Source organism: Phascolarctos cinereus, unplaced genomic scaffold, assembly GCF_003287225.1.
Source record: "Phascolarctos cinereus isolate Bilbo 61053 unplaced genomic scaffold, phaCin_HiC Scaffold_8;HRSCAF=390, whole genome shotgun sequence".
NCBI classification, from domain to species: Eukaryota; Metazoa; Chordata; class Mammalia; order Diprotodontia; family Phascolarctidae; genus Phascolarctos; species Phascolarctos cinereus.
This window is the reverse complement of record NW_027556291.1, coordinates 45882424-45904038: the sequence shown is the minus strand read 5'-3', so window position 1 is coordinate 45904038 and position 21615 is coordinate 45882424. Positions and strand designations below refer to the sequence as shown.

Sequence of the window (21615 nt, the reverse complement as noted above, 5' to 3'; positions counted from 1 at the left end):
TCCTCACTTAGCCCTTCCCCTATTTTCCCAGCCATAAGGCCCCACTTCACCACAAAGCCCAAGAGTTTCTGGGCTGGTGCCCTGCTACTTTAAACACTTCCAGCACAGATGCCTGGACTTTTGGACAAGTTATTTCAGGCTTAGAAGTTACAGGGGGAAGTGAACTTTTATTTAGGAGCATCACTAATAGTAGGACAGCTAGGTGGTACTGCAGTGGATAGAGTGCTGAGCCTGAAGTCAGAACGCTTATCTTCCTGAGTTCAATTCAGCCTCAGACACTTGCTAGCTGTGTGACTCTGGACAAGTCACTTAATCTTGTTTGCCTTTGTTTCCTCATCTGTAAAATGAACTGGAGAAGGAAATGGCAAACCATTCTAGTATGTTTGCCAATAAATTCCCAAATGCGGTCATGAAGAGTTGGACACAACTGAAATGACTGAATAACAATATCACTAACAGTTGAGAGGTAATAAGGAAATTGGAGGCTGATGCAGGAGTGCTAATATGCTCCTGAGCCAGCAATGAAAACAGAACTTATTTGAGAAAAACGAACTCTATAAGGACTGTGTCAAGAGAGGGATTTGCTAGATCCTATTCAAACCCACTGCAGAGGAAAATTACCAAGGAAAGGCTCATTTCTAAACATTCAGTCTATTTCAGGAGGCTGGATTTTCAGGATCATCTAAGATCTGTTAGTAACAGGGTGGTTATAATGAGGCCTGATGATGGCAAATGGGAGTATTCATCAAGAAAAATATATGGCTATCATGGCTGCCTAACTTATATCCTAGCTGCTGGGCACCATGTTGAAAAGACTTGCTCAAAATCACAAATATACCACCATTCTTTAAAGGCAATTTGATTCAGTATCTACTGGGGAAAGCAAAGCTAGGCTCTCCAGAGAACTGAGTCACAGGGCTCCTTAGATGAGATGAGCATGCTCTTCCTCAGGGGGCCTCCCTGGGTAGGCAGATTAGAGTGGAATGTTAAGACAAGCCCTGTGGGTATTCAGTGTTCATTTGGCCAGCCCTTGGCTTCTAGCTGCCTAAGAAGGGAACATGTCTTTTTAGGAGCAATAGAGGCAGCTTACCTGGAGGCTTTTTCCATAGAACTGGGCAATTCTTACAAAAAGAGAAAAACAAAACCAAAACCCAACCAAACTCCAAACCTCAACAAATCATCCTTAGCTAGAAAAGCAACTCATTCCTACTTGAGAAATTTCACTTAATGCTTCTAAGGGTTTTCCAAATGAGTATTACATGTTGGTGTCTCTTTGCTGAAGAAATGGGGGCATAGAGTGCTAAGTGGCTGGTTCCCCATGTCCTTCAGGAAATGGGGTAGAGCTCAGGCCCTGTCTCCTCACTAGGCCAGCTATTCTAGTGACAAACAGGCTGTGCCTCTGAGTCCTCATCTGTCTTCCTTAAATACCCAATACCAGGCCAAGACAATGGACTATCTGTCAGAGGTCACTACAGGCTTAAAGGTATCTTGCTAAAGGAAATGCTTTGGAAATTCACAGAAGCTCATAAATCAAGTCCAAAGAGCCTTATCCTGAAGGGTACAAGTAAGTTCTTCATTCCTTAAGGAGCTTACCCAGAGAACAGTGCAGGCCCTTAAATTCCCCAAAGGGTCAAAAGCTCTCTACGGGGCTACTTCAAAGAGGTCTCTGATTTGGCCCAAGTGCCAGCTGTGACCTCAGCAAAGATGGGAAGAGAGCTCTGAGGAGCTGGCTACATTCGAATTCACCCCCAAACCCCTTCCTGATTCTTGGGGTCTGTGTTAGCCACCATCGGCCAATGTAGCAATCATCTATGGGTACAGGGTAGGAATGAGAGCTCCTACTTCTATAGGACGGACCACTTTTCTCACAACTGGCCTATGAAGGAGGGCAAGTAGCATTGTCCCCATTTTACAGATGAGGAAAATGTGATACAGAGACGGCAAAGGGCTTGCCCAAGGTCATACAGCTTTCCCTGGATAACTGCTATGCCAGAGCCAGGTTTCCAGACTCCCAAGTCCACAGTCTTTTCCCTCTCTAAACAGCCTGTGGAGTCTCAAAAGCAGTATATTCCTATACTTGGATGGATTGGTGATTTTATAGATGTAAGAACTCTCTCCCAGAGTGCAAGGGCACAGGCCATCCATGTGATTTCATTCCATGCAATTTCTGTCCATGTCCTCCTGTAAATCTTACACAGTGAGTCCATCCAATGTGCTGAAAGGCCTTCCTCTTGATGGTGGGGTCATACATTTAGAGCTAGAAGGAACCTTACAGGCTGCTAAATTCAGAGCCCTTGATTTTGCTGATGAGGAAACTGAGGCCCAGAGAGTTTAAGTGACTTGCACAGGGTAACACAGCTAGTTACCCTGCAGCTACTCTGAGGCAAGATTTGAAGCAGGTCAGGTCTTCTCTACTCTAAATTCAGTGCCTGTCCACAATGCCATGCCACCTCTCATAAAAGGCAGTGCTCCAGAGTGGTATCTTTTGGCCTACATTGGCCAAGATACCAATGGAGCCCATGGCTCCCAAATCTTCCCTCAGTTATCTCTAGCTCTCACTGTATAACCAGCCCCGTTTCCCGTTTCAGTTATGTATCTCTTTGCTGACGGCTCTTAAAGCTGCTTCTCCTGGGCTGTCCGTCATTGGTAATGTGCTGTTGCCTACTTGTGTCCACTATGGGCCTCTTCGTTGCCCTCTGGGTGACCTGCAACTGGAATTCTTTGGAGACGCTGGTATTTCATGATTTGAAGGCACAGAACATCACCAGCAGCATAGAACATCACAACAGAATATTGATGTAAAATGATGAGCTTTTGTCTCAGCTTGAAGCCCATCAAAAATCACTGCATTTCCCAAACGCAGTCCAGACCCTCTCTTCTTCCTATGCAAACTGTAAATATGCTTTCCAGCAATATTCCTTTTCTCATTTGTGCTTGAAATTGGCTAGGCTGGGTTCAGCCTCTTTGATCGGATCTCTGATATGTACTGGCCATGTGCTCAGAGACAAGTCAGTTCACCTCCCCAAGCCTCAGTTTCCTCACCTGGAAAATGGGGCCTCTAAGAGCTACAGTGCTTGCCTCTCAAGGTTCTTTGTGAGGCTCACATGAGATCGTGTACTTAGCAAACCACTTTACAGCACAAAAACACTCTATCTTCCTCATTATTATTGTCAGTACTAATAGCCTTTCTTGCTTCCCAGGGCCTGCCATAGCAGACACTTTTTCTGGCGTAGGCCTCAAGAGTCTGAGCACCCTCTGCCCCCTTTTCTGAGAACTTGGTTATCTTTTTCTCTGTTTCATGGGGTACCAGGGATAAAGGATTCAATGCCAAATTGCTGGCCTCACACTCCAAGCCTTTTAGTGTGGAAATAGTTCATGCTCCCTAGCATAATCTTTTAGGAATTCAGGGTCCCCTCCCTGGCTTTCTGGTACATTAGAGGATGACTTTGTGGACAAAAGCTGCCCAAGATAGGCTGTGGTGTTGTACTGCTTGGGAGAATAGCATGGGTATGACTATGTATCTGCTGACACATAGCTACCACAAGACACTAGAGAAAGGAAGGAAGGAGGGGAAGAAGGAAGGAAGGGAGGGAGGAAAGGAGGGAAAGAAGGAAGGGAAAAAGGAAGAGAGGGAGGGAAGAAAGGAAGGGAGGGAAGAAAGGAAGGATGGAGGGAGGATCTAAAAGCAGCATATACAAATACAGCAAAAAGAAAGACAGTCCTTGCCCTCAAAGAGCTTATATTCTAATGAGGGAAGACAACACACAAAAGGTAGTTTGGAGTGGGGGAGAGCAGGAGGAAGGCTGTAACTATGTCATTTAAAGCAATTTGCTCCTAGTGACACATGGCTTTGGATGTTAACTTGGTTTGAATGTCAAGCTCAATAACAATAATGAGCATGATTTGAGGTATGAAACTCTTTGATAAGGAATGGAAGAAGCAAAGGAAACTATTCTCCCATTATAGTGTCTCATCACTGTCACCTTTCAAATGATTGTAGGAGCTAGAACTTGAAGAGAAACACTCTCCTTTGACAGAAGGGAAACTGAGGTCCAGATAAACATGAAGCAGAGGCAGGATTTGAACCTTTGTACCACTTGACATTTCTGATTAATCATAAGACAGGCAAATTGGATTACTGTACAGTAATTAGACTAACTACAGCTGTACAAAAATACATACAGATCTGAATTCATCTTGCTTGTGTTTTAGGTTACCAGAAATTCTAAGCTGCTAACCTTTTACTGAATGTGTAACACAATTCCACTTACTGAGACTTTTCAAATTTACAGGACACTTGGCAGTGCAAGGGGAGGGGGTCAGGAAGGGAGAGGAAAGGGGAGGGGCCGGGGAAAGACTTTCTAATCTTCTACAGAAATTGGAGCCCTGAGATGTCATTATTAGGACAAGGCAAACCTCAAACTCTGGTTATAAATCAGTATCTGTTGTACCCTGTGCTGGGGCAGGGAGGGCCCTGAGGCCTATAGAGCATGTTGATACAAATCAGGCTAGCAGGTTTCCCAATGGCAGGAAGCCAAAAGGTAGCACAAATGCAAAGGTTTCCAACAATTGGACTCTAGGAACAACTTTAATGTCTGGCTGGAAAGAATCATCTGAAGTTTGGAAATGTCAGCCTAAAGAGATTTTTTTAAGCAACTGGGATATTTCAATTTCAATTCCACTCAACAAGTACTTATTATAAACAAGGTTCTGTGCTAGGTACTGGACATACAAAGGCAAAATTGAAACAGTTGCTTCCCTCTAGGAGCCGGCAGTCTACTGGGGAGGTCATTTGAGGAGGGAAAGAGCACCAACACCTGGGGAATACTGGGCAAACAAGGCTTGGCCTTGGAGGTGGCACCTGAGCTGAGGCTTGGAGGAGGCCATGGTTTCTAAGGATTGAAGGTGAGAAGGCGGTGCATTCTCGGCCTGAGGAGTTGATAGTGTATGCAAAGGCAGGCAGGTAGGATATGGAATGCGAGTTTGAGGCAATTTTGGCTGGAATGTAGAATGTGTCAATAAATTAATATGAAACAAGTCTGGAAAATGGAGTGGATCCAGACTACGAAAGATTCTTTTTTACATTGTACTTAAAAATTTTATTGATCTTTTGTTTTTACATCACCCACACTTCCCAACATACTCCTCCTTTCCCCAGAGAGCCATCCGTATAACGTAAAAAGAACAAAAGCAAGTTTAGCTTTAAGTAATCAACACATTGAAAAAATCTCACATTATATGCAGTGTTCCATACCCATAGTCCTCTGCCTCTGCAAAGGAGGGCAGGGCAGAGGGTCTTGTGAAGGGCTTTAAATGCCCAACTGAAGACTCTATTTTATCTTAGAGGCAACTGGGGGCTACTAAAACTTTTGGAAGTGTATGGAGAATCATCAGCTTCTTTTCTCTGAGACCAACAGATAGTTGGTTTGGTTGGCTTCAAGCTATAGTGTGAACATCCAACAGTGAATCAGAGAATCTCAGAGTTGTTAGGGGCCTCAGGGGTGATCTTCTAGACCAATCTCCATTAAAATCATAAGTCCGTGCTAAAATATCCCTGACAAGTTGGAGGCTTATCTCCCCTTACATGCTGCCAGTACTGGGGAGTTTACTACCTTCCCTTAAGGAAGGCTCTTGCTGATTGCCTAGTGGCTGTTCCTTTTTTTCTATCTCTAGGAAAATTTAGCTTCTAAGCCCATTTTTGGGTGAAAGAATATAGAGGTCTATCAAGTCAGGCAAATGGGTAAGTGTTAAATGGTTCAAGAGCAAAAAGGCCTATTTGCTTGTTTAGTATGGCTTTCAAGGAGGAGCAGGTATTGGATGTCAGCTTCCTACAACCTCCCTCTAGTCTCTCTAACCTAATCTTTTCAGGGAACTTCACACACATAGTAAGTCAGTATAGAGGACCGGACTGAGAGTCAAAGGGTCTAGGCTTGAATTTTGGTTCAATTACTTATTACTTGTGTGATCTTGGGCAAGTCCCTTTTCTTCTTTGGACCTCAGTTTCCTCCTCTGTAGAACGAGGAGATTGAAATAGACACCTTCTAGGAACTAACCACCAAACTCTCCCAAAGCCACTGCCCCCAGCAGGCTGGTTCTCTTCTCTGTCAGGATGCTATCACATACAAAGAAAAAACCCCAGTCAGGAAGCAGGTATAACAAACAATATTCTCTCCTTCCTACCTGGGGTCATTTCTTCACATGCCTTTGGTGTACATCCATTGATATCTTCTACACACTGCACAGTGGCTAGGATGTTCTTCAAGTCAGTGGCTCCCAGGGAGGCAGTGGCCATTCCCCCATCTCCTTCAATGCCCCTTCCCCTGATGGGGGCTGAGGACCCACAGGTGAAAGATGACATAGTACTTGCTCTCAGAGAACTTACAATCTAATGTCAGGGTTGGGGGATAATATGATATCAGCACAAATTTATTAGGTATTTACTGAGTACACAAGTGAACAGGATATAAGGTAGAATGTGTAGGTATTCTCTTTATTATTTATTCTACATATACTCATGTCTGTACAGGTTGCCGCCCTTGTTATAAAGTAAGCTCTTCTGTCTCAATCTTTGTCCTTGTATCCCTGGGACCTAGCTAGCACAGTGCCTGGTACATACAGTAGTAGATGCTGAAGAAATGCCCGAAGATGGATTTGACAAAGGAGGCCCAGACAAAGGGTGAGGAGATATTGGAGGAGGAAGAGTCAGGGAGGACTTTGTGGAAAAGGTGTGTGATAAGATGATTTCTGGCTCAACTTGATTACTTATTTACTTAAGATAAGCCAGTCACATAACTAGCTAGAGGCTGCAAAATCAGTGGCAGCTCTGGTGTTAACTGGTTAGTTCTTGCTCTCTGCCTGTCTACAAATCCCAGCTTGAGATATTAGGCGGAGCTCCAGTGTTTACTAGCTAGTTTTCTGTTTTACCTAATACAGATCTTCCCTTACTACCATCTGTTCTCTGATGTTTAAAAATTATCTTTCCTTGTTAGCTTTTTGATATTCCATTGTACTCATCCTCCCTGGGTAACCAAAACCTATACAACAGAGCCTAATCCTGAGGCTTGGTCTCGCTCATTTTTTTTGTACATCTGAGTGTAATAAAGCTGCAGCCCCACTCTCTGCATTGTAGATTTGGTGACTGAGAGTAGTACATAATCAGTGTCCTCCCTCCATGTTTTTATCACAGGTGTTACCTAAATAATCTTAAAGGAAAGGGCTTTAAGATGTGGAGATGGGGAGGGTAGCAAACAGCTCATTCCCGACATAGAAGACAGTATGAGCAAAGGCATGGAAAAGGGTGAGGGCAGGATGAGCAGGGGAGCACGCACAGTAATTCTTTTCCACATGAAAGAGTACAGGAGCCAAGCCAGTAGATGAGATATGGGGGAGAAAACAAGAACGTCCATATACTATGTATAGAATTAAGTATAATATAATACAACACAATATAATATGATGTATTGCAATGGGAGTCAACACAAATATAGCAAGTAATTTCAGGGAGGGGAGGCCCTAGCATCTAGGGTAATTAGGAAAGGCCTCTTTCTTACAAGAGTTAGGGAATATTTATTGTGTTGTATTTTATAGTTATCCAGACTTCACCTGAAGACCTCCTGGTGACAGGAAACTAGCTACTTCCCAAGGTAACCCACTGCATTTTGGGAGTTTTGTCAAGTGGTTTTTCATACTAGCCAAAATATGTTTCTCTGCAACACTCACCCTCTGTTCTTGGTTTCTATCTCCTAAGGCCAAGCATAACAAGTCTTAACCCCTCTTTCACATGATAGTCCTAAATAACAGAAGGACAAAGTTCATGTTCTCCCTTCTCCAGGCTAAATAACCCCAGTCACTTCAAGTGATCCTGATACCACCTGTTCCCCAGTTTTTTCCCCACTGGGATAAGGGTTGATATCCATCACCTGTGGCTTGAAGTTCTGCAGAGACAATTTGACATTTACTGATTCCTTTGATCACAAAGTGCCATGTAGGGGCTTCCTTGTACTATCCCATTAAAGAGGCAAAAAGAGATGCCCCCTAAAGGCCTGCAGAAACAAGTTTTTCCCCTCTGGTCAAGTTGGTCATGATCTTTTAGCCTTGTTACTTTGCAAAGGAGGGCAATGCTACCAAGCTGGGTGGTCCTGGGAAGTGCCTAGCTCAAGCCCTGGCTTAGTGTCCTGTAGAGAAGTTGTTTGGAGCTTTGTAGGAATCCCTAGTTGTGACTTGAGTGGCCTGTTGGCTTTGGCACTCTTCACAGCAATAAAAAACACTCTCATTCTTAGGGTTTGATGGCTTATGGGAGGACTTTTCTCACAGCTACATGATGATAGACTGATGGCAAGTGTCATCGTCAGTGGGCATTATTAGAAGGCCTAGGGATGGGGAGTGACTTGTCTGGGGACCTGAACCCAGGGCCCCTAACCACAAGTCCCATGTTCTTTCCATGGTACCTTGGGGACTGTATCTAACAATATATGCAGCATTCTCCCCTGCTAGTCCCCCACTTCTATGACACGAAGAGAGAGATGTGGTTTATTGTCTGTTCTTGATGACTTTTGCTAGTTTTCTGTTTATGTAGTGTTCAACTTCTTGTTAAGTATCTTTTCATCTACAATACTGTACTCACATGCAGATTCTTCTTTTGCTTCTGCTTGTTCTCCTCTCCATTAATCCTACTTTGCTTCTCTGAATTCCTCATATTTGCCATTTCTCACTGCACAATAAAACTCCATCACATTCACATACCACAGGTAGGTTTTGTTTTCGCCCAGTCATTTCCAACTGATGGACATGCTATTTCTAGTTCTTCACTATCACAAAGAGTACTGCTATGACTACTTTGGCATATATTGGATCTTTGTTTCTGTCTTTGACTTATTGGAGGTATATACCCAAATAGTGGGTTCACTAGGTCAAAGGGTATGGACAGTTAGTTACTTGCTCTGCATAATTCCATTTTCTAGAATGGCTAGACCAATGGGCAGTTCTACCAACAGCATAATAGAATGCCTCTCTTGCCACAGTCCCTCCAACACTGACCATTTCTAGTTTTTGGTCATCTTTGCCAATTTGTAGGGTGTGAGCTGAAATTCTATGAGCTGGTTAATTTGCCTTTCTCCTATTAGTGATTTGGAGCATATTTTCATATGACCATTTAGAGTTTGCAATTCTTCCTTTGAAAATTACTTAGGAAATTACACATTTATGCCACATCTGGATAGCAGGCTTTTTTTTCATAAGCTGCAGCTTATGTAATTACAAAGCAGTTTAAACTAGAGCTCCATGGGCTAGAAATGCACTAGCCACCTCCTTTACCTCTACTAAAAGGAAACCTTGTACCAGAATGTTCTCCTAGAGCAGCTAGCAGGAGGAAATGGATTCACTTTTTTAGAGTGGGAGGACATTCATTTATGCTACTGGGAGAGGAGCCTGGGAATATGTAGGCAAATGCTTAATATTCCATTTGATTTGCATAATGTACTTAAAAAAAAACCTTTCACACATATTGTCTCCTTGGATTTTTCATAATAAGCACAAGACATAAAAGAGTGGAGACTAATCTCTCCACTTTACAGACTGGGAAACTGAGGTCTCAGAAAGGCTTATGTAGGATCACAATGCAACATGGTGTAGAAGAAAGAGTGCTGGATGTGGAGTCAGGAGACCTGAGTCCAAGTTTTTGTCCAGACACTTACTAGCTGTGTTACCCTGGACACGTCCTTTCCATCTCTGAGCCTCAAAACTCTCCTCTTTAAAGGGGGCTAAGGATACTGGCATTGCTGATCTTAGAGGGTTGTTATGAAGGAAGCACTTTGTAACCCTTAAAGTATTAGAGAAGAATGTGCTACCATCATCACTGAGATGAGAATGGCCAGCAGATGACCATGGCAGGGCTGGCTCCCAAATCCTAGCTTTGTGACCTTTTGAGTAAACCCTGCTGAATAAGTCAGGGAACGTAGGTTCAAGCTAGGGGAGAGGCTGAGCTGGGGAAAGAATGCTAGGATGTGGTTCTCCAAGCCTGAGAAATGTTAGAGGCCCAAAGTTAAGAATTGGAATTGAGTCGCATGAGTGGAATTGTGCCCTAGGACGGGGGGAGGGAAGCAGCTTTGGAGTGAAACTCTACAAGGGGCTGCCCATGTGGTTTGAGAGGCTCAGGTCTGACTAAGGTGTGTCTCTCTGCTTCCATGGATTTGTGAGTCAGTGTGAGGCTCTGGGCTGCTGAATATCCATGTCACGGGTACCCATGTAGTACCTGGCCTAGCTGACCCTTGCTGTTGCTATGGGACTGGCCCACCTTCTTTTCTGATCATACATTTCCTGGCGGCTTCTAGTTACTTCCTGCATATAAGTTATTCTACGCAGTACACTGGAGCTTACTTATACCCACTGTGTCTCTATTACCCCCCCCTTGGGGCACCCACAATTCTGATTCTTCAGAGAACATTGTGTTCCATGATTTGCAACCATATAGCAGTATCACCAGAAGAATACAGTTAAAAGAACATCTGATTATTAATACCAAGTAAGGCTCAAGATAGGGAGATGTATGTTTGAACAAAGCATTGGCCGCTATCATGAAGGATGTCCTGTGCAGTCTCAAGAGGAGAGGGATTTCCCGTGCTCTTCTTGTGAGTTACTGTTTATAGGTAGCACTGTGTTGATTACATCAAACCTCAAAACATTACAGAGCCTCCCTGATGATCTTAGATGCACAATCATTCAAGAGTTTAGCCTAACAATCTATACAGGACAAAACAAGTGGATAAAGAATGACCATTGTCTAGACTGTCACACAGTTCAATAGATACTCCATCGAGTTATTCCACCATTATATCCATCTTGAGCAGGTATTACAGATTAACGATGAACTGGGCTTAGAACTGAATGAATAAAAGGAGGATAGTGGGCTGTATTTTTTGGGGGGAGGAGGCTAGGCAGCATTTTCAACATTATAAGCTGCTCCTAGACACAAATTCTCAGCTTTTTCTTTTTTAAATGTACAATTCTTCTGAGTAAGAGATTTTACAGAATAGCAGAGAGGGTAGAGATTTGGATGTAGTGGAGTGGAAAGAATTGGGCTCTTTGGTTCCGAAGGCTTGGATTCAAGTGTCAGTTCTGCTTTTACTAGCTGTTTGACCCTAGGCAGGTTCCCTCCCTTCTCTGTTTCCTCATCTGCCCAATGAGGCTAACACTACCCTACATACCACCTCCATCATGAGGTGACAAGACATATGAATGTACTTGGTAAAGATAACGTATTATTTAAGTATTAGCATCCATTTCTATAAGATTGATTGAGGTCGATATGTATTTTTCCAGTAGCCCTCTTGGTGAAAACAAACCTTTCCACATCTTCATTTTTCAGCTCTGATTTCGATCATATACATTCCTGTCATATTCCCAGGGCCATACAGAAAATCTCACTCTGCCTTTAGCATAGACATAGGTTATCTTTAATATGAAATCAGAGTAAGCCCCGTGGAAGGGCCTCCCCAAAGGAGCTTGGCCAGCTTGGTGCCCTGGGGTAACTAGGCAGCATCTGCAGCGTCCACATGTGACCGCCAGGCCCTTGAATAAGTAAATCATTAGACCTCCCATCTCTATGGCACTTTAAAACGGACAAAACATTCTCTTCAAAACTGCCCCACGGGGTAGGTATTGAAGAAAATATCAACACCATCTTACACAGGAGAAATCCCAGAATTACAGAGTTTCAGAATTGGAAATGGCCTCAGCAGCATCTAGTCCAACCCATGCCTGAAAAAGAATTCCCTTGCCAACATTCCTTAGCCTCCGCTGGAAGCCTTCCAGTGAGGGAGGGTGGCCCATTCCATTTTGGGACAGCTCAGTATTAGGAAGTAGGATTTTTTCCCTTTAAATCAAACTGAAATTGGCCTCTCTGCAATTCCCCGCCCCCAGTTCCTGGTTCTGCCCTTTGAGGCCAAACAGAACAAATCGAATCTCTCTTCCACACCTGGAGACAGTGGAGTCTTTCCTCCTCGAGGCTAAACATTCCCCCGTTTCTTTAACCCTTCCTCATATTGCCTGGACGTGAGGCCATTCATCATCCCAGTTGCCCTTCTCTGGAGACTCTCTACCTTATCAATGTCTTTCCTAAATTAAAATGATCTGTCCAAGGCCACACAGCTTGTCAATGGCAGAGACAGGATCTGAGCCCAGATTTCCTGACTCCAAATCAAGTGATCTTTCCACTCCATCACGTAAATATGATAGAGGCGCAATCTAATTAAGCCCAGGGTATTCATTATCGCTGGTATTAATCACAGGGTATTAATTATCACATGGGCCTCACTAGCTCAGAGAGGGGGAGACTTAGCATGATCCTGGCCCTGTTCCCACTACGAAGTTTTCTGTTCAGTAGAATGAATTTGAGACAAGCCAAGTGCATTATGACCTTTTTAGTGCTGGGAGGTTGGAGAAAGAGGACAAGTTGAAACACGTATCCTAGGGCATTTCAATAGGGCCTTGTTGTGAATATGGCAGCAGGCTACTACTTAACTCCCAGCTAACTTCCCAATCAATAGGCTGTTAAGGAAAGAGACTGTCCCTGGGGTGGGAGCTAAATAGACTAAAAGTTACCAACCTCAGCTTGTTTGCACCACACACTGATGTTCTTACGCTGGGCCTTGGTGAAATGGTCCCATGCTTTCTGTTTGGAGGCGGAGTGGTAAACGGCCACTATCTGCTCAACTGCGGGGTGAGGCCAACGGGTCGCATGGAGCCGGAATATCATCCAGAGAGGGCAGCAGAGAGGAATAAAGGAGAGAGAGAGAGAGTGAGAGGGGAATCAGGCAGATGGCTTGCTGGACCCGTCTGCTACCATCCTCTACTGTAGTGGGCTAGGCCATGGTCATGCTCAGCAAAGGGAAACTCAGAAAAGGGGGCTAGGAGGGCTGCCCCATCAATAGTCAACTGGAGGAAAGGGAACTTGACAAGTGACTGTGGTAGAGTGGAATATATGCTGGTAAGGAAGTGGTGTGACACTAGATGAGTCCCTTTCCTTCAGTGAGCCTCAGTTTCCTCACTTGTAAAATGGGGAGAGTAGCCCTCAAACTGCCTACCTCACCAGGGGTACTGTAAGGAAAATGTGGGAAAGTTTGAAAGGAAAGCCGAGTTGGTGGGATTTGTGACAGCTTGAGGGGGAGGGAACACTGGAGTAGCAAAGGGTGGTTCCAGAATGGGGGAGCTGGAAAGACTGTCTGGTCAGGGCTCATTGGCTTTTCAGCTGGAACAGGCCTTAGAGCTAACAGTTCAACCTCAAGGGCTGGGATGGCATCACAGTGCCCAACAAACATCTGGGAAGCTGAAGTAAACTCCTTCAGGGGAAGAAACTGAGGCCCAGATGGGAAAAGGGACTTGCCCAAGGTGGCAAAGCCAGGAATAGAACCCAAGGCTTTTAGGAAAGTCATCTTGTCTTGTTGGCTTTCTTTTCTCTTTTTGTCTCATCTAAAGTAGAAAGGTTTATTGTAGTGAGCCATGAGATGAGACGAAAGAAAGAGAAGAGAAGGGGAGGGAGTGGAGAAGAGGGAAGGGAGGAGAGAGAGGAGAGAGACAGAGAGACAGGAGGGAGGGAGAGACAGAGATTCCTTCCTTCATGGCTGTAGCTCCTCCATAGGCCAATTGGCCACATTGGTCCTTCTAAGTACAGTTGGGTACTTCCTCTGTTTTTAAATGCATTATAGCCCAAATCCCAGCTCTCTCTTTCCACCGGCCCCTACCTTCCAAAACAGATGGATTTGATCTCAGGTCCCCCTCAGCAGGCTGGCCGAGATGGTGAACTGGTTTGTCAGGAAGGACACTTTTGGAAGTACAGCGTGGGAATGCTCTGTAGGACTCCTTAAAGGGTATCTGGGGAAATGGGGCCACAAGAAGTAAACCAATGGCCACGGTGGGACAATCTAATGTCTCTGTTCCTCAACTTCTCTTTGTCTGCGGATGTCCAGTGCCAGGTACATGGCAGGCTTGTTGTTTGACTGATGGATTGATCAAGTGCTTTCTCTTATTGCTTCCTTCCTCTGTGGGCTTGGAGACTTCTGAAGTCCATAGCCATATTTGTTACAGATTAAAAATGGACAACAAAAAATCCACTCTAAGCCAAATGACACCTGCCGCAGGATTTGGACTCTATGCAGGCAAAGTGAAGTCACCTCTCTAAGAGTCTCTGGAGGAATGGGTCCCTCCCTAAAAAGTCTGGATCCTGTATCTCCAACCAGAAACTGTCCAAAAACTGTTTTCGCTCCTTCAAGGAGCCTTGATTTTATTAGTGTGAGGGCTCCTTCCACTCAAGGAGATGGCAACCCTGTTATGTTTTAGGAAATGGTCCTCGTGAGTTGTTGTGGTTGAAAAATGGGTGGGCAGCCTGGTGCTGAGGCCTCCTCCCCACTGAGCCTGACTAGGACTTCAGTGACAAATATGCAGGCCGTTACTGTATTTATATTCAAAGTCTTTCCAGTCTAGTAAGGCCTAGCAGAGCGCAGGGATTTCCATGCCATGCTGAGACATCAAAGGAATTGAATGGGCTCACAAATATCCCTGAAAAATGATACATTAATACAAGCCTCACATGAGATGTTGGGGCTGGACTTGGTTTTAGAGCCATGTTTCTCTGTACAAATAGACAACTCATTTCCCACCCCCCCAGGGGTGTCTACCATGCTCCACAAAGGAAGTCAGAGAGAAGGAAGCTCAGGGTCAAAAGCAGAAGCATCCCACTCAATCAATCACTTTGTCCGAGGTCACTGTATGGCTCACTAAAGGAGTCCCTGCAAGTCCATTAGAAGATAATGACCTCAAAGGCCAATGCCTTCTCTTGCCCTTGGTGACTAAATTCGGAACTCACCTCCATGGCCTGTGCTGGTTATCAACTGACCTCAAATACGGATGAAAGTGCAAACAAATGGCATAGGGAGGGACCACTGTCATGGTTCTCGGTGCCCCCAAGAAGATGAGGTAAATGTACCAAAGAGACTCCATTCACGAGATGATCTTGCTTTTACACTTGGGGAATTGACTCCATTACTTGAGTAACTAACTTGAGTAACTAATTGACTCAATTGTCTTGCGCAACTCATGGAATGAGTCAACCAGGAAGGAATTAAGTGAGTTGGCTCATGATCTCAGAACCCACATATTGTTTCTGTGCCAACTCAAAAAGATGAGTGATGGAGCGCTGCCCCCCTGTCCACCCCCAGATCACGACTCACATTGGACGAGGATCCCTGCCAGAGCTTGTTTGAACTTCTCCTTGGCCTCCTCCATCCCCTTCTCATGAGCTGCCTTCTCATTGACCAGGCGGCGGATGTGGCTGTTGGCCGACTGGATCATGGAGTAGAAGTTATTGGCGCTTCGCCGGTTCACCTCGCCACGCTCGATCCAGGTCAGTAGTATCTGCACTGCTTCAGAAAATTTGGAATCATCTGAGGAAAAGGGATAATCTTTTGAGTCATCTCAGCTGGTCAGGTCCCTACCTATCCATTTCCCCAGCAGGCTGGCTCCTCTAGGACAAGTGTTAGGGACAACTCAGCAGGGGTTCTCAAAGCATGGCTGCAATATTCTCCTCTTCCTCCTCACAGGGGTTTACCAAAGCGCTGCTAGGGGGAGGGTCATTTCTTCTTTTTAAGGGCTGGGAATAGGGACTGGACCTAACTCTTGGATGAGAAAACTCTCTCTACCAGTGGAGGTTGGAAGCTTAGTCTAAGAGAGTTAGTTGCCTTGAGCAATGAGAGGTCAGGTGACTTGCACATGGTCATATGGCCCCAGCATGATATAATCATAGAAGGGACCTTGAATGGAGTCTTTCAAGCTTAAAGACCAGCTCTCTGGTCATTATGCCATGCTACTTTCTTTTGACAAAATCTTCTCCAACACTGAAGTTTTACCCCTTTCCTAGTGTTGCTCCATTTGGGTATAAACCATACATGGGTTTTCAGGGAACTTCTCAGTCCTATAATCCTGTGACTTGATGCACATCAATATGGCCCAGGATCAATGCCTTTCTCAGTGTGGGCACTGCCCTCCCTCTAAGCTGTGACATAGATTACAATCCCTCTGAGTCTTGGCAGATGGTCTTAGGGAGCTGCCCTGGCTGAGAAAACGGCCATCACCCAGTAGTGATGAAGGGCCTGTCAATCACCACCCATTGGTTAAGCTCCAGGCACCGGGCTCCGTGCTTGACCTGCATAGATTTCAGACTCCAGCAATCATTCAAATATGAAAATTAAAAAAATTTATTCTGATTTCATACAGCTGTAGAATAGATGAGATTTCATGACCCCATCTGGAGTTTTCTTGGCAGAGGTACTGGAGTGGTTTGCCATTTCCTTCTCCAGCTCATTTTACAGATGAGGAAACTGAGGCAGGCAGAAGTAAGTGACTTGCCCAGGGTCATATAGCTGGTAAGTGTGTGAGGCCGGATCTGAACTCAGGAAGAGGAGTGTTCCTGACTCCAGGCCTGGTGTTCTGTTCACTGCAGCACCACCTAATTGCCCTGCATACACAGAGAACTAAATATATATAATAGCACATGATAAGTAGGCAGCTAGGTGGCATAGTGTATGGAGAGCTGGGCCTAGAGTCAGGAAGACCTGAGGAAGTTCCTGAGGAGGAAAGGAGGAGACTCCCCTTACCAAGAGAGGTCAGCACTTCCTTCATAATCTCTAGTCCTCAAGGTCTCCCTAGAAGGCTGAGGAGTTAAGTGACTTGCCAAGGGTCATACCAGCAGGATGTGTCAGAGGCAGAGCTTAAACCCTGGGCTTCTGGCTTCAAAGCCAACTTTCCACCCATGACACCAGGCTATCCCTACGGGGCAAACTTACTGTAAAATAAGGGATGAAGACTGGAAGATGCAAAGAGGGTGTGGGAAGCTATCCCACTGATAGGGAAAGAGCAATGAGAGAGGACCCAGAGTATTCTTGGGGGAAAGAAAGTGCTTTAAGACTTTAAAGTGCCCTCAAACATCGGCCATCATTATCATCTTTGCCATTAGCAACAAAGTAATTCATTTTAATTAATTCATAACATTCCTAACAAAGTATTATTCAGCAGAACTGGAGTATACAGGATGTAGTAGAGACTAAAATGGAAAGGCAGGCTGGTGCCAGGTTGTAGAGAGCCTTGAATGCCAGGCAGAGGAGCCCGAATGGAACTCAGGAAGAACTAGGGAGCCACTGCACATGTATGAGCCAAGGAGTGACATGATTTTGATGGGGCAAATTGGTTATCTTCAAGGTCAAGTTCTTCACTAAAAAGGGAGACAGATGCCCACATGTAAGAAAAGCCTTTACCTTTCAGCTTCTCGGCCACGATGCTGCATTCATGGTCTGAATAATGAACAACAGGAGGAGGAGATGGAGGACGGAAGCGCTCTTCTTCCATGCGGCGGCGGTGGCGCTCCTCCCGGGCCAGCATGCGCTGCTTGCACTCCCATTCATACAAATCATCCCGGGCCTGGGCAAAATCCACATGGAGGCGGCCAGTGTCCTTCTTGTCAGTGCTTGAGCCTAAGCGGATGCGGTACCCTGATGGCCAGAGAAAGGGAGGGAGTGAAAGCAGCTTAGCGCAGAAACTGGTACTCACCTACAAGGATCTGAAGAACTTGGGAAGTTTCAGAGAATTAGGGCAACCACAGCATCAGCCCCATTTTAAAGATGAGAAAACTGAGCCTTAGAAGCTTGCTTCAAAGGTCACATGATTAATTGATGGCAGAGCCAGGATTCAAGCCCAGGGCTTCTGATTACAAGTCCTGCATTCATTTAGCTATATCATGCTGTCTTTTACTAATTCCCACATAGCATACAGCCTGATTTCTAAGGTTCCTTCCACCTCTAAAGACTGATCACGATGGAACTATAGGCCTACTGGATTAAAAAAGGATCTTTGGCTCTTTGCAGGAAGGCTGTAATGGTCACAGAAGTTCCAAGCATGAAGGGTTCACAGGGGCTGGTGAGTCCAACCCATACCTCAACAGGTATCCCTGGCACAACATCCCCATGTGGGCGTCAGGCTTGTGCTTGGGGCCCTCTGGGGAGGGGCAACTCCTAATTCCCCAGGGCAGCCCATTCCACTTGGGGACAGTTTTCATGGGAGGAAGTTTTTCCTTTTGCTCTTTGGCATCTTCCCTCCTCGCTTCAAATGCCTGGAGGCAACTGGCATGTCCCCTGAGTCTTCTCTTTGCCAGGCTAAACATCCCATCCCAAGTCCTTTGAACAGATCTTTGGATGGCATGATCTCAAAGCTCTTTATCCTCCTTGTCATGCTCTTATAAATGCTGCCTGGCTTATCAATGTCCTTCCTGAAATGTGCCCTTCCCCCTCCCCCCACAACAGAACACTACATTCCAGATGTGTTCTAATCAGGGTGGAGTATAGTGGCACGTCACCTCGACCTAGTTTTAAAGCCCTATTCTCCGAGGGATGCTGACATCACTGCCCATTGTGCAGTCTAGATCATACCCTGTCCACGGCCCTGATCAGAGCAGAGAGGCAGCTGGTGTATCAGAAGCAGCAATGGAACCAGAGTTCGAAAAAACATGGAGTTGAAGTCCATGTCTGATCCTTATCAGCAATGAGGCATCAGTCAGGTATCTAGCCACTCTGGGTCTTAGTTTCTTTATCTGTAAAATAGGCATAACGGTCCTATACCTGGATATGCTAGAAAGATCATCAGACCTGGGGTCAGAACACTGATTCCTATCCTAGCCCTGCCATTTACAAGCTTGGTGACTTTAGGCAAGTCATTTATTTACCCCCTTTGAGTTTCAGTTTCCTTATGTGAAAACTGGGGTATGAGTGAGCCACTGCCTGTCACCACTGATCCCTTGCAGGCACCTGCATATGAATCCTATATCATGATATTTAATCTGAATAAATGCAAAATTAAAAACAACAATGACAACAATAATATGCCCAAATGTGGGATGGTGGGAATGCCCAGGCAGGCTGTGTGCAAAAGATCTGGGGGCTTTGGTGAATTGTGTGCTTCACATGAGCAGCTCTGGGAGGTGGCAGGCCAAAGTTGCTGACCTCGGGTTGTGTGTCAAGGGCTAGGGAAGCTACTCTGCCCATGGAGCACCAGATTTAGTCATGGGGACCCCATTTTAGGCTGGACAGTGTCCAGAGGAGGACAACTGGCCTCCCTGAGGCGCTTCCTTAGTCTAACAGTGGCACTGATTTCTCTCACATTTTGTGACTTACAAAGTGCTCTCCTTGATACAAATCCATGAGGCAGGTAGCACAAGTATTGTTGACCCCATTTGGCTTAGGAGGAAACTGAGGCCTCAAGAAGGATCCTAAAGCTGGAAGGGACCTCAGAGGCCTAGATCTAGTCCAACCCCCTCATTTTATAGGAGAAGAAACTGAGGCCAAGGGAGGGAAATGGACTCACCCAAGGTCACACAGCTAGCAAGTGGCACAGCTGGGATTTGAACTTGGATTCTTCTGATTCCAAATCCAGTGTCGTTTCTACTATATCATGCTGCCTCTAATGTGAACCTCCCAGATGTCAACAAAGGTTAGGTTAGTGAGTGGTGGATGGAGAACATGCAAACACAGGGAAAGGGGCTGGCCAGGCCTACAAGCTGAAAAGAATCCCTAGAGGAGAAGATGTGGGAAAACTTCTCACAAACCATCCCTGAAGCAGACACATGGATGCCCTCCACTATGTTCCCTCATACTCTGTGATCAGTGACCACAATCACTAGGCCGCAGACACCTACCAGAGAGATAGAGAGCTTTGTCCACCATGAACTCCTCAGAAAACCGAATGTGGCAGAAATTTTTCTTGCTTTTTCGGATAGCAATGATTTCCCCACATTGCTCAAATACTTCTATGATGATCTGCTCTGTTCCATTCTCTGGAAGACCTCCTACAAAGACTGTTTTGCATCCTGGTGGTCTTTCCCGGGTTGTAGGTGGTGGAAGATCTAAAAAGAATGGAAATGGTGGTTGGAATGAAAATGGTTGCTTAGGATGGGGCCCCCAAGGGACCAAGGGGCTCACAAGGATTGGCCCCCCACTGGGACCCACAGTGTGGATTCACAGAATCTCTGAATCAAAAAGAACCTCATTTATTTCTTCTTACCTCTGTGACTTTGGGCAAGTCACTTCACCTTGATGGCCTCGGTTTCTTCGCCTGTAAAATGAGAGTATTGGCCTAGATAATCTCTAAGAGCCCTTCAATCAAAATCCCACGACCCTATGATCATCAAAAAGCTGCCAAGTATGAATTAGGAGACAGATTCTAGGCATTTATACAGCACCTACTATGTGCCAGGCACTGTGCCAATATCATCTCATTTGATCCTCTCAACAACCCTGGGGAGTAGGTGCTGTTATTGTCCTTGTTTTACAGATGAGCAAACTGTGGTGTAAAGAGGTTAGGTGACTTTCTCAGGGTTCACACACCTAGTAAACATCAGAAGTTAGATTTGAACTCAGGACTTCTAGACTCTAAGTCCAGTGCTCTGTCTACTGCTCCACCAGTTGCCAGACTGGAGGTTTGGTAGAGGCTAATACAATCACAATAATAATTACTGGTATTTCTATAGTGCTTTATATCCATTGTCTTTTTTGAGCCCCACAACACTTTTGCTTGTATCCCCAGCTGCCCACCATTGTGCCTGGCACATAGAAGGTACTTAAATACTTGTTGAATGACTGATTTAAGAAACTTCTTTTTGGTTATGTGTTGGTAGGTTTATGGGAATCTCATGTGGTTCCAATCCTAAGCCTGAACCACTAGACTGGCCTGGATTGGGTTTGGCCAGAATAGGGTAGAAAATGAGTCTTAATTATCTTTGTCCCACAACCTAGCACACAGTAGGTGTTTAATAGTTGCTGAATAAATGAGCTCACATAACGCATGGGCCCCTTCTAACGTACTGTATCATGGCCATTTGTGTTGAGGTCTTACCCCGCTACAGAGCTGGGAGCTCCATAAAGGCAAATACATACACAGAGTAGTGGGGATATTAGGCCTTCACTCACCCCACTGGGTTTAACCTTGCACTCGGCATTCCTCCAGTCTTGCTTTTGGCAGCTGGTCTACTGGAGCCCAAACTCCAGTCCACTTGAGGGTAAGATACAAGCTGGAATGTGTGAGGAGGAAAAAGGAGATCCAGACAAAGTACCCTAATAAATATGGAGGGGAAGAGAGATGGCTTTCAGGTGAGGGCACAGGGAAGGCTACAGAGAAGAGATGGCACCTGAGTTGGGTCTTGAAGGAAGAGTCTGAAGACTGCTTGGATCTGCCTGGAGCTTGGCATGTTGCCAGGCACACAGTAGGTGCTTAATCAATGGCTGTTAAAAAGAATGAATGAAGAAAGCAAGCTCGTTGGGGAAAATTGCTAACTCTGGTGAGAGAAGTTTGCCAAACTGAGTCACTCCGAATCTGCTTTAGGAGATAATTCTGCTTCACAATGCACTTTCTACCCACTCAGGCAGTATTCAGTGGTTGTCAAGCCTGCCGATTCCCCTGCCACTGTTTACAGGTATCAGAGGGTTTCTAGTCAAAATTCTTGATTGTCGCTCATCAAGAAGAGGTGTGTGGGTTACTAGGTTTTCTGGGTGTAGGCTTTAGATCTGCAAGGATTGATTTTGTGTA

General features: G+C 45.3%; 1 protein-coding gene across 5 annotated transcripts in view; it reads right to left on the bottom strand.

Moving 5' to 3' along the window:
• The window catches only part of ENOX2 (ecto-NOX disulfide-thiol exchanger 2), a 304632-nt gene that overhangs the window by 33150 nt on the left and 249867 nt on the right, over positions 1 to 21615 (bottom strand). For all 5 annotated transcript variants that reach the window (XM_020969840.2, XM_078148015.1, XM_020969843.2 and 2 more), the window contains 4 exons: positions 19730 to 19936; positions 17301 to 17534; positions 15222 to 15434; positions 12602 to 12708 (listed from right to left, as the gene is read on the bottom strand). In XM_020969840.2, the coding sequence (XP_020825499.1) occupies positions 12602 to 12708; positions 15222 to 15434; positions 17301 to 17534; positions 19730 to 19936 (761 nt within the window). The remainder of the gene's footprint in view (positions 1 to 12601; positions 12709 to 15221; positions 15435 to 17300; positions 17535 to 19729; positions 19937 to 21615) is intronic.